The 17110-nt window shown below is 45.4% G+C and overlaps 1 protein-coding gene across 2 annotated transcripts in view; it reads right to left on the bottom strand.

Annotated features, from left to right (window-relative positions):
* The window catches only part of LOC147020396 (p21-activated protein kinase-interacting protein 1-like), a 59958-nt gene that overhangs the window by 38960 nt on the left and 3888 nt on the right, over positions 1-17110 (bottom strand). For both annotated transcript variants that reach the window (XM_085895721.1, XM_085895722.1), the window contains exons 2-3: positions 15364-15529; positions 669-789 (exon numbers count right to left, since the gene is read on the bottom strand). In XM_085895721.1, the coding sequence (XP_085751847.1) occupies positions 669-789; positions 15364-15529 (287 nt within the window). The remainder of the gene's footprint in view (positions 1-668; positions 790-15363; positions 15530-17110) is intronic.

Genomic DNA, 17110 nt, shown 5'->3' with positions numbered 1-17110 from the left:
GATCCGTCCACAACGTTTTGACATATATGCACACAAACAGACAAACAGGGATGAAAACATAACCCACCTTCCACCTTGGGTGGAGGAGGTAACAAGACACCACCAGGATTTTGAGGAGGGAGACAGGTTTGAGAGTTCAGACTTGAGATTAGAAAGATGTTGATATCTGGCTCTCCTCAGGGTAGACACATACTTGTTCTGAGCTTTGTGGAAGGAACTGACATTGCCTTCAGTTGGAATTGCCTTCCCTGAGGCGAAGGTAAGTTGTGTCAGGACAACAGCCTTGCCACAAGCTTCAGTGTACCATGGGTGGGAGGAAGGGTAGTACAACTGAAGACTAGATGGGATAAATCTGTGCATGAGAGAGAGCTTGCCCACCACAAGTGAGTTGATGGACTTTCAGTTTTGTATTGCCTCATTTCTGGTGACACTCCTGCTCTCTCCACACATCCATCGTACCCCACCCACATATTCTTCCAGAAACCCACACCTGGCGATCCTCTCCGATTACAAGCAAACACCCACTTCCATTCGTTCATCCAACTCGCTGCGTCGGTTGTCTCTTGCTCCTACAATCAGTCTTAGTGTTGGAAAGGAAAAAAAAAAAAAAGTGATCAACACCGATTATAATTCTCGAATACGAGACAAATGACAACTTGACTGCTTACTTGTGAGCATGTAAAGTTTTCACACATTCCCACGATTTCACACCCCATAAGCAAATGTTGCCATCCTCTGCCCCACTCAGTAGGTGATGATCTCCAAAAAACTCAAGGCATGTGATGGTTCCTGTCAGCAACACGCATACATCGTTAATGACTCATGACACAACTGATCCCTTTACAAAAGGCAAAAACAACATGTTTCATGAACAAATATGAAAATAATGCAAAAACAAAGAAGAAAAAGAGCAATAAGTGAATGCCAACACCCACGAAGACTTCTTTTGTGTGGTGTGTTTTGTGTCATGCTTGTGTACTGGTGTGTTACGTAATTAATAATGGACACAATTCGAACTGCCACTTTATAACTGCTGGCAGTGATGACTGGGTACCAAGACATCCCGCTTTGATGGAACCTCACTTTGAAAGGACAATTGACCCTGACCCATGACTTTTATTGTTATTCAATTTAATTCAGAAAGAGATGAAAAGAAATTCAATTCATAACAAATGGAAGACCAAATAGGTACAGTGCTGCATTGGAGTCTTCTGAGGAACCCGTATATTCCCCCATCCAAAACCTCAATCTTTGCTAACTGCGTTAATCCACCCCAAACCCATCTCCTTCAAATTCCCTGCTTTCCTTCCTGAAAGTCCCTGTAATGTCCATCTTGCATACCCCGTGTACACCGCCCCATTCCTCTCTCATCCACACATCTCCTAACGTCTCTGTTCCCCACTGTTTTGTGCTTCCCTCTCCTGCCTCTCTTATCTCCTGCTCCCCTTATACGTTCTGTGTGTCAGCTCTCATACGAGCCTCGACATCGTGTGTGTGTGTGTGTGTGTGTGTGTGTGTGTGTGTGTGTATGTGTAAATACAGTAATATATATATATATATATATATATATATATATATATATATATATATATATATATATATATATATATATATATATATATATATAACATGAAAATCCCGAACAAGCAAAAAGCAAAGACAGAGTCATCAGGATAGGATTTGGGTTCCACTGTTACTCTACCGTCAAACCCATCCAGGCATAGCCAAGTGAGCAAATAAGGGCAAATATGGTGGGCAAATAAGCCCAAAATCCAGATCGGTGGTTCCGTTTGATATTTAACTGATGTTGACCATATAATCTTTGTCTCTTTGACAGAGTCACCGGGCTGAAGCCTCTGTGTTGGAGGTGACGCTTTGGTGTGAACTGCGTCCATTGGGGATTGGCGGAGTGCTCGTCACACTCCAAATGTTTTGAGAGAATATATATATATATATATATATATATATATATATATATATATATATATATATATATATATATATATATATATATATATATATATATATATATATATATATATATATACACACATATATACACATATATGAGGTGTGTTCAAAAAGTATCTGACCTTTGTTCATAAAAAATACTCGTATCCAGATACAACAAACTTACACTAATCTCCTTCCGAGTAGTCCCCTTGGGCTGCCACACACTTCTCCCAACGGTTCTGCCACTGTCGGAAGCAGTGCTGGAACACCTCTTTTGGGATGGCACGCAGCTGGTCCGTCGCATTCCGCATGATGTCTTCTCTGGACTGAAATCTGGTCCCTTTCAGGGGCATTTTCAGCTTGGGGAAAAGCCAGAAGTCATACGGAGCCATGTCGGGAGAGTCGGGAGCCTGACGAAGCACAGGTGTGTTGCGTTTGGCCAGCAAACTCTGTATCAAATGTGAAGAATGGGCGGGTGCGTTATCGTGATGGAGCTGCCAATTGATCGCTGCCCACAGGTCCGGCCGTTTGCGTCGCACAGCATCACAAAGGCGACGCAGTACCTCTTGGTAGTACTCTTTGGTGATGGTTGTGCCGTGTGGTGCGTACTCGTGATGAACCACGCCAATGGAGTCAAAGAGGATGGTCAGCATGACTGACATTGCTGCGGACCTTCATTGCTTTTTTTGGCCTCGGGGATGTTGGATGCTTCCATTGTGATGACTGGAACTTGGTTTCTGGGTCGTACCCATAAACACAGGTCTCATCGCCAGTGATCACTGTGTTGAAGAAGTTGGGATGGCTGTTCACAGTCTCTCCAGCATGTCCTGTGCGATCTCCAAACGGAGTTGCTTCTGCTCGATCGTTAGCAGCTTTGGCACAAACTTTGCTGAGATTCTCCTAAAGCCCAAATCCTGTCACAATGGAATAAACGGGTCCATTGCTGACGCCCACCTCGTCTGCAAGTTCTCCGATAGTGATTCGATGATCCTGCATCAGCAGGGTCCTCACTTGGTCAATGACGATCTCATTTTGGGATGCAGTAGCGTTGTTCAAGTCTTCCTGTCATTTTGTCAAAAACGAAAATCCGACGGTGCTCACTTACACTTCCTCACTCAATCAGCGGTCTGTCGGCGACTGACAGCTTCTGCAGGCGGGAAAATATTCACGCATACGGATTTGGATCGCCTACATATGTGCACCAAAGCACGCCTCCCGAGCTTCATTTGTTTCCGCAGGAAAAATTAAGGTTGGATAATTTTTGAACACACCTCATATCTATATATATATATATATATATATATATATATATATATATATATATATATATATATATATATATATATATATATATATATATATATATATATATATATATATATATATATATATATATATATATATATATCTTCTTCTTCTTTCGGCTGCTCCCGTTAGGGGTCGCCACAGCGGATCGTCCGTATGATCCGCATACTGATTTGGCACATGTTTTACGCCGGATGCCCTTCCTGACGCAACCCTGGTCGCCTCTTACGACACAGGGATATGGTACACCTATTCTAACCGGGGTATACACCGGCCCAGTATACTGGTACTAACTTCGCCGACTTCGGAAGGCTGGCAGGCTGAGTCAACCCCCTGGTGTATTAATTCAGTGGCCAAACGGGGCTTGAACTCAGGACCTTTAGGATCCCAAGCCGCTGCACTAACCACTGCGCCAACACCAGGCTATATATATATATATATATATATATATATATATATATATATATATATATATATATATATATATATATATATATATATATATATATATATATATATATATATATATATATATATATATATATATACATATATATATATATGTATATACATATATATATATATATAGATTGTTGTAGATTTTCGCCACTCCGGCGTGCGGACGACTGCCTTTAGCTCAATTGCGGCCGTGAGTGCCCACCGAACGTGGCAATCTCATCGCAGCTTCCGGATCAACGCCGAAACCCAGTTACGGGTATTATTCACACACCATAAACCAGCCAACTATTCTGTCCACGCGCTACAGGGTCAATCGCCGAATTGTCGATATAAGCAATTGCCGCTTAAGCAGCTCGTTCCATATGCGTTTGCCGAGCGGTTTTATATCGCCAAGCCCCGTCGGACCAGATGTACGTTTTAGCCGCTTATAATCAGCCAGCTAATATCCCGAACGCAATTATGGCAGTCAATGGCAGAAAGTGACACAACGAGCAGGTTAACATTCAAAAATGGGGACATTTATTTCAACACAGGCATGCATGCAATGCAATGAATTTGGGGGGGGGGGGGGGATGGGGAAAAAGACACGAGCAAAAACCTACAGCCGATGTCTATTATGTAATGTACATGCACTTAATCAGTTTGTTACTTATGGACAAGGCGCCACAGACTTTCATGCAAGATCCAAGAAAGAAAGGAAGAACCGGGCTCGTGAGCCTTTATAATTTGCTCGGAGCCGGGATTACCGAAGGGGCTCCGAGAGACCGAGCGGGCTACCTGACCACCCTCTTGATATGACTCGCTGGGTCCTGGTTCAGCGACCCTCGGTGTCTTTGCCTGCACTCCAACCTCCGAACTCTCCAGCTCTCTTGCCGACTCCACCACACCAGCGCAGCGCGAAATCGAACGCTCTCTCCAAGCGCTCTTCTCCAAGAGCTCTTCCTGACTTCACCACACCAGCGCAGCGCGAACTCGAACACTCTCTCCAAGCGCTCTTCCCAACTCCACCACACCAGTGCCTCTCTCCAGCTCCTCTCTCTCCAACTCCCACTCATTCTCCAAGTCGTTCTGATTTAGGCGAGCAAACGCGGCCCTTTATAGCCCCCGGTGCTTCGCTCCTTCACCTTCTACCCTTCACCCCCGGCTGGCTCCGCCCCTTTCGCCGTTTTGATCCGATGTTGCTGTCAAACGCGGCCGTGTTAGGAATCACCATCTTCACGTGGACGTGTTTGGAATCACTGGCTTCATGCGGTTGTGGTGAAGATGGTGAGGAGATGATGGCGGTTGTGGAGAAGATGGTGAGGAGATGATGGCGGTTGTGGAGAAGATGGTGAGGAGATGATGGCAGTTTAAAATAAAAGACAGAAAAGAATAACACTACCTCAAAGGTTCACAGCCCGGCACACGAACAAATCCCGTTAAACATCGGTGGGGAAATCTAACCTGGAACACACACTTATCGACATAACTGATCTTTGGGGAACCTGAATGGGGACCTGTGAATTTCCACAACCGTAACACTACCCCCTCCCCTTTTTACAGACTCGTCCCGAGTCGTCAAATTTTCATGTGCCTTCATGTGTAAGTTCTCCCCTAAACTCGTACGATTTACCTTCGGATCCCTGAGCACGACATTTGGTGTATCCGTGTCCCAAAAGTAAATAACATATGGGCTGTGTAACGAACTAAACAAACTCACTCGTACAGACGACTTTTACTCCAATTGCCGGTGCTATGACAAACATGCAGGGGGAGCAAAACTCATTTACAATTTTTACCTTAACTTAACCTTTTACATTTTACACTAAACCATGGCCCAGGACTGATGGATTCTGTGGGAAAAAGGGCATGGCAAAGTTATTCAGTATTTTAGGGTGAGCGCTCTGCAGCTGAAGGTCGGATGTCTTCGGGGCCTGTTCAAAAGGCCTCGTTGTCTGGCACAGAACCTTTTTCATGTCTTCAGCTGCTGGAGGCAACTCACCCCAACCCAGCATGCCATATGCCATCCCACAGGCCATTCTTGAAGCAGGGAGCCAGGCTGCCCAAATGCAGTCTCTGGCTCATGAAATAAATGCAGGACTGAACATAAGAAGGTAGCCGGCTGCCCAATGCAGTCCCAGGCCTCCCGATTGAAATGAGCGCAGTTGAGCAGTGAACAGAAGCACAGGGAGGTAGCCGGCTGCCCAATGCAGTCCCAGGCTTCCCCCCTTGAAATGAACTGGATGACGCAAGCAAAAACAAACGGTGCACGGGCTGCACCAATGCAGTCCCCGTGTGCGGCTGCCTGCAGGGCAGTCCCTGCAGAACACTGGATGGGCACTGACACAAGCAAACACAATGGTCGGCGATGCTGCCTGCAGGGCAGTCCCAGCAACTTGCATGATGATCCTGGCGCACATGGTGATGGATGGACACAGGGGCAAATGCAAACACAAGGGCTAGCAGGCATGGGGTCAAGGCAGAGGCAGGCAGACAAGGCATGGCAAGGCCGGAACAGGCTGCTGTAGCACAACACGCTGGGTGGTGAAGCTGGCCGGCCTCTGGTCTCGTTCAATGAGGTTTGTGGAGGGATTGCGGTGGTGCTGGCCGGTCTGAAGGCGGGCTCGGACCTACTCGACCTACTGTCTCCCACCCAACCTATCGCCTTTGCCTGTCTCTGTCCACACCCACTGCCTTAGTTTGCAAAAATCCAAATTTAGCCCCATCTTATTTATTTTATCATTATTTTTCTTTTATAATTGTCTCCCACCCCCTTTTATCGTCTCTGTCCGGCTAACCTATAGTGTCACCGAGCCTACTCCCAACCCCTATGTTCCCTTCCTGGAGGGGAATAAGGGAGAGCTAGCGTCCTGTCTTGAGGCCCAATTAAGCTTCAGAATGGCCTCCTCAGATCTCAGCGATCAAACCCAAGGTGGGTCCAGCGGCCCACTGAGAGCGAAGGGATGGATGGTGCAGAGGGGTACACTTCCCTATCTACCCTAACATTTATTAACCTTAACTACCCCGGGGCTTTCAACAAACGCCTCTCACTTAATCTATTGGTTCTACCAACCAAGATTCCCGTCATCTGTGTTGGTGTCCTCACAAATTTGGGCCTTGCCCTCCAATTTTCCTTCGTGCCCTTGCACGGTCTCATGGCTGGGCCACGTGGCTCGCTTGGCAGGAACTACCCTCTGCCGATTTTCCAACTATGGAACCCACGGGCCCTGCGACTGTCTCCGAGCCTACTAGCTCCCGAGAATCTGGGGAGCGCCCTCCTTGGCTACTCCCCCTCGATGCTCACGTGGCAGGCTGGCACCACGGGCCCCTTTCCCCAGGTGCCAGTGCTCACGACACTGCCCATGTGGCCGCTGGCGCTATGGGCCCCGCTTCATGCGGGCCCACCCGTGCCCACTACGCTATCCTGGCCCCTCTTGGGCCCTTGGCCTACCACGGCCACCTAGCCTGGTGCCCGGGGTGCCCACTAAGCGATACTCACCATTCGCAGCCACGCTCCCAGCCCGTCAACAGGACTCCTGCACACTTCCAAACGGATTTCGAGCCTACATTCTCACCAACAGCAAAACGACCTCCATTTTGTCAATTTGGCTAACCCACTACCTGACTTCACTCTGACCCCGGGGTCCCTTGGGTAGGAATCACTCCTCCCCCCAATCAGTCATCGCACCATGCTTACCACATTCGCTCCATACACTTAGGCCCGCTGGCCCTCACTCACTCAACATGTTTCCTTTCACAACTCATCTCAACACATTGCTGAACACTGCCATTCTTCTTCACTGGAATCCCTCATCTAACTCGTTATCCCTCGTCATCCCTTAAACTAGTAACACATCCTTTTAATGAACGTAGCTAAGCTACGTCCCCTCTACACATTCAAAGTCTGTCAGTGTCTCAAAATCTATTTTTCCTTTCTAAATCTAAACTGACGTTCCCAATAACTAACCATTCCACGGGCTTCATGAAGAATTGTCCCTGCCCCATGAAGCCCGTCTAACTATCACTAACCCATCCCCTTAACTAGTGGCGTTCCTGTGCCCTCTGCAAGGGGTCTTCTACCCCTGCCCAGGAATCCTGTATACCCGAAGTGGCAAGGCTTCCTTTTCTCTCTTTTTTTTAATGTGCACCAGCGCGGCAAATCACAACTTGCACTCGTTTCCTGTGCCGTCATGGCAGCTGTTCGCGTTTCTCGTCCGTTCCTCTTGGACGGTACCATCCGGCAGGGATTTCCCTTCTGCCAGATTCCAACCATGCATGCAGCCACGACGTCACTGCACATCCCAAGCAAGCCTTGCGTTTTGAGGGGTTCCCCACGCGAGCACATGTGCTCTGCTCGCCAGTGACCCGCGCCGCGGAATCCCTGATGACGTCACTCGCACCCCAAAACCGCGCGATTTCTCGCGAAAGCCGGGGCACGCGTATCACATCGGGGAAACCGCTTCGCGCGCTCTGCGAACACAACGTGCGACACAGGCCACACAGAGCTTTACACACACGCTCGCCTGGAGAACCCGTCCGATCCAAATTCACTATTCCCAGCCTAACTTCTGTCCGTCCGCGGGATCGGCTTGTATCCACCGCGGGCGTTTCCGGACCAGATTTCACTCGTTCAGGCGCGCACGTGGCGACCTCATGCGAAGCACAGCACGGACCCCGCGCACGCTGGCTGCTGTGCGACTCCAGCACGGTCCTTGAAACGACTACGGCCGCTACACGGCCCGTCTCTCGTCTGGCACCGTCTTTGTCGCCATTCAACGCACGCACTCCCACGTGCCATGTCGCTTACACACATCGCCAACTGTCACTCAGACACGCGGTTGCATGTTCTCGCATACCAACCGCCAACTCCCTTTCACACCGCGACCTCACACATGCGTTTGCTCTCACACACAGCCTTTCACCCACGCTATGCGCACGTTTCATCACGAATTTCGCCACTCTCGTAACCACACACACCGGGACAATCACGCAGGGAATTTGCGCCACCACAAGTGCTCCCGGGGTCCCCATACCCCCCCAAGCTCCGCGTGTACCCGTTCACAGCACTCGCCCCTCCTAACTCGCACGGCGCGACCGAACCCACCTGGTCGTGATCCGCTTCAAGGGGGCATATTCCCTCCCCTCGTTCCTGAAGGAGGCCATCCTGCTGCTCGCACCGGGTCATGACACATTCCGCCAGCTCACCCCCATTGTCCTCCACTATTTCTACCTGTGTGTGCTCGTCTTTCACCCCGATCAATTCACCCTCTATCTCCCGTGTCTCTGTTTTTATTTCCGTTGTCTTTGTTGTTCGTTCCGTCATCTCCTCGTGTCTCGCCCTACACGTTCCAGTCACCCATTTTAATTTTTCCCTCTCTGTCACCGTTACTCTCTTAGTCACCTTCACAAGTCTCTGTCCTTTTTGTTTCCTTTCCAACTCTCTCATGTTTTTCCTTCTCCAATCTCATCGTTTCTTTAAATTGGCTGATTTCCTTTTCCTGTTTCATTCGTCGTTCTTTCACTATCTCCACGTACTTCAACCTTGCTTTCTCCTTTAGTCGTTCTTGTCCTTTTTGTTTCCTCTCCCACTGTCTCTCATGTTTTTCCTTCTCCAATCTCATGATTTCTTTCAATACTCTTTCTTGCATCTCATTCTTTAATCTTGCTTCTGCTTCTAACTGTTCGATCTGCACAGTGTGGTTCTTTAACATTTCATTCTCCGTTCTCTTTCTTTCCTCTCTCAATACAACATCCTCAGCTCGTTTTGTAATCCCGTCTCTTTGTTTTGGCGTTTCGGTAACTCAGAAGCTTTTTTTTCTAATTCCTTTCTCATCTCCACACCTCTTTCACATTCTTCCTTCCTCATTTCATCCATTCTCTTGCCGTATTCCTTTAGTTTTTATTTTTAGATATTTCTCTCTTCTTTTTATCTTATCTTCGAAGCTTCCTCTTATCTGATAGGCTGATCTTACCTTTTTCTTCAGTTGTTGCAATTTCAAATCGTGTTTCCGTTTTTCCTTTTTTAGCTTTGTTTTTCCATTCTTCTTCCAAGTTCTCTCTATCCCGGGAGTTACTAATTTGCTCTTCCTCTATTCTTTCGTTCAGTTTGCTCTTCATGTTCCAACTCATGGGTACTCCACTCTACTTTCCTCATTTCTCCCTGTAGTTCTTCGAACTGTCTTGACTTTTCCAACAATTCTTCCTTCCTTTCCTCCAGATGTTCCTCTCCTCTTTTTATCTTCTGTTCTGGGCTTTCTCTTATCCGATTGCCTGATCTTACCTCTTTCTTCAGATGTTTCAATTCCAAATCGTGTTCACATTTTTTTCTTTTCTATCTTTTTTCCCCATTCTTCCTCCAAGTTCTTTCTATTCCTGGAATTACTAATTTGCTCCTCCACCATTCATTTGTTCAGTTCGCTCTTCTCTTGTTCCAACTTATGGGTATTCCCCTCTACTTTCCTCATTTCTTCCTGTAGTTCCTTGACCTGTCTTAACCTTCCCATCAAATCATGGGTAATCCGCTCTACTTTAATCCATTTCTCCCTGTAGTTCCACGCCTGTGTTGGCTAAGTCTCCTCCAGCTCCCGAATTTGTTTCTGTGCATCGGCCAATTGTTGTGACTCCTTATGCACATAATCCTCCTGAACCTCGTCTGCGCACCGCTGTGCCTCGTCCAATTCAATCTGCAATTCCTCTACACAGTTATCACGACACCTCCAAGGCATCCGACAATCGTGCATGAGGCTCATGAATGTATGCGTTGGCGTCCTGATTCGTCTGCCCCGGCGTATACCGTGTCCACGTGGCCTGAACCGGTGGGCGGGAGCGCTTCCCCCGTGCCGTGCGGCTTGTTGCGCTAATAATAGCAACCCGCTTATGCCTTGTGCCGCGCTGATTCGCGGCCGTGCCGCCATTTTGCGTATCGGAAATAAAAAAATTACAAAACTCGGAATTTAATGGAACCGGAGGGTCGCTTCGCACACCCTTGATCCGGTTCCGTTAATTTCGCTTGGAGGAGGATGAATTTGAACCCCACATCCTGACAACAGTGTTGTAGATTTTCGCCACTCCGGCATTCGGACGACCGCTTTTAGCTCAATTGCGGCCGCGCGCGTCCAACAAACGTGGCAATCGAGTCGCAGCTTCCGGATCAACGCCGAAACCCAGCTGCGGGTGTTTTTAACACACCATAAACCTGCCAACTCTTCTGTCCACGTGCTACAGGGTCAATCGCCGAATTGTCGATATAACTAACTATTCGCGCGGACAGAAATGCCGGGAGTTTATACCTCGATGGAGCCTGCACGAAAACGAGCCGCTTAAGCAGCTCGTTCCGTATGCGATTGCCGAGCAGTTTTATATCGCCAAGCCCCATCGTACCAGATGTACGTTTTATTGGCTTATATAATCAGCCAGCTAATATCCCAAACGCAATTATAGCAGTCAATGGCAGAAAGTGACACAACGAGCAGGTTAACATAAAAAAATGGGGACATTTATCTCAACACAGGCATGCATGCAATGCAATGAATGGGAGTGGGGGGGGGGGGGAATGGGGAAAAAGACACGAGCAAAAACCTACAGCTGATGTCTATAATGTAATGTACATGCACTTAATCAGTTTGTTACTTATGGACAAGGCGCCACAGACTTTCATGCAAGACCCAAGAAAGAAAGGAAGAACCGGGCTCGTGAGCCTTCATAATTTGCTCGGAGCCGGGATGACCGAAGGGGCTCCGAGAGACCGAGCGAGTTACCTGGCCACCCTCTTGATATGACTCGCTGGGTCCTGGTTCTGCGACCCTCGGTGTCTCTGCCCGCACTACAACCTCCGATCTCTCCAGCTCTCTACCCGACTCCACCACACCAGCGCAGCGTGAATTCGAACGCTCTCTCCAAGAGCTCTTCCCGACTCCACCACACCAGCGCAGTGCAAACTCTAACGCTCTCTCCAAGCGCTCTTCCCAACTCCACCACACCAGCGCCTCTCTCCAGCTCCTCCACCCCCGACTGGCTCCGCCCCTTTCACCGTTTTGATCCGATATTGCCGTCAAACGTGGCCGTGTTAGGAATCACAGTCTTCACGCGGACGTATTTGGAATCACCAGCTTCACGCGGTTGTGGTGAAGATGGTGAGGAGATGATGGCGGTTTAAAATAAAAGACAGAAAAGAATAACACTACCTCAAAGGTTCACAGCCCAGCACACGAAACAATTCCCGTTATACAATCGGTGGGGAAATCTAACCTGGAACACACACTTATCGACATAACTGATCATTGGGGAACCTGAATGGTGATCTGTGAATTTCCACAACCGTGACAATATATAAATATATATATATATATATATATATATATATATATATATATATATATATATATATATATATATATATATATATATACACAAGTTTTTGACCATATCAATTTTATAAATTAGGCCTGTGTTGACCTTTTGACCTTCGAAATAATTGGTTGTTGAATTAATTGACCTGATATGCAAATCCTATTCAAATTTCAAGTGAATCGGATAAAAATGGACAACTTTAGAAATTTGGCCTATGTTGACCTTTTGGCTTATGGTGACCTCAAAATTAATAGGTGGTTGAATTCAGTGACCGGATATGCAAATGCTCTTCAAATTTCAGGTCAATTGGATGAAAATTGAAAATTTTAGAAACAATTTAAATATTTGGCCGATGTTGGTTTGACCTTATGGCCTATGTTGACATTTTGACTGACATTAACCTCAACAATAATAGGTGTTTGAATTCAGTGATCAGATTTGCAAATCCTGTTCAAATTTCAAGTCAATCAGATGAAAATTGAGAATTTTAGAAAATTTGGCCTAAATTGACCTTTTGGCCTATGTTGACCTTGTTGGTCAACCAAATTTTATGAAACTTCAAAGAGGAACCGTCGCAGGGTCGGTGACCATAACCTCCGAAACTTTCAGAAGGATCGGCTGAATGATTTTGGCTGGAGGAGAGTGGACAGACACACAAACAAGACAAAAGAAACAAACTTGTCAATAAAAATTTATTTTGCTAACTAACAAACCAACATAACAGAGAAATGGACCCAAATGCAATATCCTCTCCTCTGGCGAGGGTAATAAACAAAGAAACAAACAAAAGAGAAAGAGTAATGCGTGGACAGTCATGGGAAAAAGCTGTCCCCTATATATCATATTCAGTTTTTGTTTTCCTTCTGTTAACTACATCAAGATTCAGAATTAGGAAAGAAATGTTACACAACAAGCTGGTAATCAAATACATTTACAAGTCTACATGAACAAACAGACAGTCAAGAGATGTAAACAACCAACACTGATGGGAAAAAGAAGAGTATGGCAGTGGATTAGAAAAGACTGTAAATGGAAGTGGGATATGACACAAGGAAGTGATGAGCTGCAAACTTGAAGCAGCCAAGGAAAGAACGTGATTGAATAAACACTGTAAAGTGATTCCGAATGCAATTTTTTTTTTTTTGAAAGAAAAGAAAGGGACAAAAGAATGAAAGTGAATAAGAACCGTCGATATTGAAAGGTGAGCAAAGAGGTGTGTGCTGGATGAATGTGGTCCCCAATGTGGAGCTGGAGAGGGAAGGGAGACCAAGAGTGAGGGGGGACAGTCCATTACAAGATCATCAACGTGAAGCGGTTTATGGCGAGAAGGTTGCAGACCCTATGTGACCACCTCTTGTTGGCTGAAACTGAAAATTTTGAGGGTTTTTGTTTTTAATCTCCACAGCTTCCAGCAGCAAATGGTACAATGCAGGTGGGCTGGTCCAAAAGGAAGAGCAATACGCCATTGCACTTTGAACTTACATGTTGCAAGACGCTCTGGAGATGCAAAGGACTTTGCTTGGTGCTGAATATGCAGTTTGTGGCTGATCTTCAGGTCTACCTGGAAGATGTGGCCCCAACAGAGCTCAGGGCTGATTGGAGGCCCTAGGGCAGGGGTCTCCAACCTTTTTGGGTGGAGGGCCACAAAACCAAAGTGGTGAGGGGCGGAGGGCCGCACCCAAAATATATATATATATATATATATATATATATATATATATATATATATATATATATATATATATATATATATATATATATATATATATATATATATATATATATATATATATATATGCAGAAATTTAAACAAAAATTAGTGCTGAATATATTTTTCTTGCCAAAGAATATGATAAATGAATAATCGTGTTAAAAACACGTGTCTAATATGAATCAAAATCAAAATAACAAGCCGGTAGGCGACATGGCTGCTCGCTCGAGATGGAAAGTTGGCCGACGCGACTAGCCAATATGCATGTGCATGCTATCAATCAATTTAGCACAATAAATATGATTATCACAGCCCTCTTAGTTTACCCCCAGAAACCCGCCTTGTGAAATTTCAGGCATGTTTCCAAAGAGACTCTCACAAATGGCAGCCCAAGTAATTGCATTTATCTATTCGCTAAATTTTTTTTTTTTTTTGTATATGATGCTGTAAGACATTCTCCTTGGGCACAAAAAAACAGGTCCCTCGGAGGTATTGATTTTTTTTGTACAGTCCACAATAAGTGTACGATGTACGATAAAGTATTTTAGCTGTTGCTAAGCAACGGAGGTGTGCATAGCAACCATTCATTTTTGTGTACATGCTAGCCACATTGTACACATTTCACCCAAGTTTCATCAAAATCAGACTCTTTCTCTTAGAGATATTCGCAATTAACCGTTTCTGAAATGTTCGACATGTACTCGCCCAAAACCTATCTCCTCCTACCAATATTTTTTGTTAGGGCTGCAAATTGGCATGAAGGGAGCTAGATAGATTGCGCACAGAACTTTAAGCTTCGATTTTTCGATTTCTTTTTGTTTTTTTTTTTCGATTTTTTGACCACTTTAAAGGGAAGTTGCTTGGGCCCAGGGTCCCATATTCGAAAGCACACGATTCCTAGAAATATTGGTCCTACCTACCAAATTTCATTGGAATGGGTTGAGTAGTTTCACCCCTAGGCTTGACCAAAGCTTCGCAGACAGACAGACAGACAGATGGAAATGTCCAGAATAAGGGTGCTCATAGAGCAGCCAAAATTTACAGAACGCTTTGATCATTGACCCTGACAAATTGGCAGTATCGCGGGCCGCATTGTAATGTAAACTTAATACGGCACTGCGGGCCGCATAAATCCATCTAAGGGGCCGTGGGTTGGAGACCCCTGCCCTGGGGTTTTAAGCGAAGGAACTTAAGGCCGATTCACAGACAGTCATTTTCTTGGGTGGTCACCATTTTTCTCAGATTAAGTTGATCAAAATAAAGACAATGAGTATGTTATATATTAAGACTTAGACATACCATCATTAACCTCCCACACTGTCCAACAGACACTAAAATAACTTGTGACAAGTTGAATATTGGTAGACATTAAAGCCTGCCTGAAAAATGGGTAGCTTGGATTATTTGCTTGCATGAGTTGTTCAAATTTTTGCATGTCTCAAAGTATTATACAGGTTGAACAAATTTATAACGATTTCAATGCTTCCCGTCCTGCCCGGAGAGTTAAAATTGTGCTTCACGAGTTCCTTCCATCGTTTGACTGCAAAGTCACCAAAACTTTAACCCTCCATCTGCAGTTCAAGCTGCATAACATGCAAACACAATACCTTCATGTTCTTGCAGCTCTCCATACTCCACCCTCTTCGTGAGATCGTACAGCTTGATCGTTTCATCGCGACTTCCTGTAGCAAGGTACTTCGTACCAACAGACACAGCTGTCAGAGAAGCTGTGTGCCCATGATGTGTGAACGTCGGTTCAAGTTTCCAGAGACCCTGTGGAAAAGGCCACAGTAGGAGGGATGTTAGGAGAATATTTGAAGCAACAATTTCAACAAATGCCATTGTGATTTTAATTTTTTTTTTACAAGATCTAAGGCTCGTAATGGAGCTGTCACTGTCACTGTCACTGTCACACACACACACACACACTACAAGACAAATGCAGACATTGAACTTGCAGAAAGTGCTGAAATTTCCTTGGGCACTCAAGGTATGAGCGACGTCAAAACAATGGCACCACATATCAATCAGTGGGGCATTTCCTAAGTAGGAGTTTCCTCTTCTCCATGGAAGCCAACCTGCGGGGATTGTCCGTGCTCTTAACCTTTTAAGTGCTGAATGTCATGCAAAGAAGCAGCACAAAGACAATAGGGGGGGCAGGGATGAGGGAGCATAATAAATGTAAATTGTATAAAATAGTTTTAAAAGCTGTTAATTGTCCCATGCTAATTAATAAATAAAATTCAACAAACTAACAAGAAGAACATATTTAAATGGCCGAATTGAGAAAACAAGTTCAGAACAAGGTACACACATTGACTTTCCCAACACACGAGAATATAGCTCGTGATTCTACGATTCAATCTAAACACGGTGTTTATTTGCCCATTAGTCGATGAATTCATTTGTAATTGAGATAGATGTAGAGGCTCCATAATGAACCATTAATCAGTTTAAAAATAATGATACGGACAAAAATACAAAGTTTCAAATGTGTGGTACAGCAAAGCATGCAAAATTACATTGCTGCAATTAATAAATATACAAGTGTGGTGGCACACTTTCCTTTCAGCTGTCGAATCAGCGTTCAATTCTCGGTATGACTATAGACTGTCGGATTGGTGCTGCAGAGCAGAGAGGTAGGGTGTTGAATTTCAAAGTGCGCAGTCTATCAGGATGGCCATCCCATCTGCTATGATAATTTGGTGAACGTTAAAGACCAAATCATGATTTTCATGACAGAAGCGACGAGTTATTGCCGGTACCCTGAACAAATGACAAATTCCTGCCAAAATCAGCTCATGTTGAACGTTAGGATTGACCAGGCAGTTCCTGAATTATTTGAGCCAAAAGCTTGCCGCAGCTGACCCCACAAGTTGGGAATCATTGAGACTTGTTTTTTTTTTTTGTATACATGATCGAGGCACGTGGAAGAGCGAAAGTAGAATGGAAGGGAACAAAATGGAAAGGGGAAATGCCAACAGCAAAGCAGAAGTGAGGGTGAGATCAAGGGAAGGGGAGAAAGGACACGTGGGGAAGAACAAGTTGCACACAAGCTGAAACACGAGAGGAGAAAGGGGAAAGTGGGGATTACAAAGGGATGAAACAGAAAAGGAACAAACCAACACGCAACTAACTCGAAGGGCACTCGGTAGAGCGCATACCTCCGCCACGTAATGCATGATCCACGAGAACATATCGGGCCCAATACATTTTTGAAATATCATGCTATATATCGTTTTTGGCCCGATCTCTCAATGGTGAAGAATCACTTAAAAAAATTATAGTGGTCGGATCTGGATTCGGAACTTCGTCAGAATCGAATCAGTTCGTCCTTGTCACACACCCAACCTG

Source organism: Eptatretus burgeri, chromosome 9, assembly GCF_056783735.1.
Source record: "Eptatretus burgeri isolate ZD-2024b chromosome 9, Ebu_testis_v1, whole genome shotgun sequence".
NCBI classification, from domain to species: domain Eukaryota; kingdom Metazoa; phylum Chordata; class Myxini; order Myxiniformes; family Myxinidae; genus Eptatretus; species Eptatretus burgeri.
Note: the sequence above shows the minus strand (reverse complement) of the source record. Positions and strands in the feature narration are given on the sequence as shown.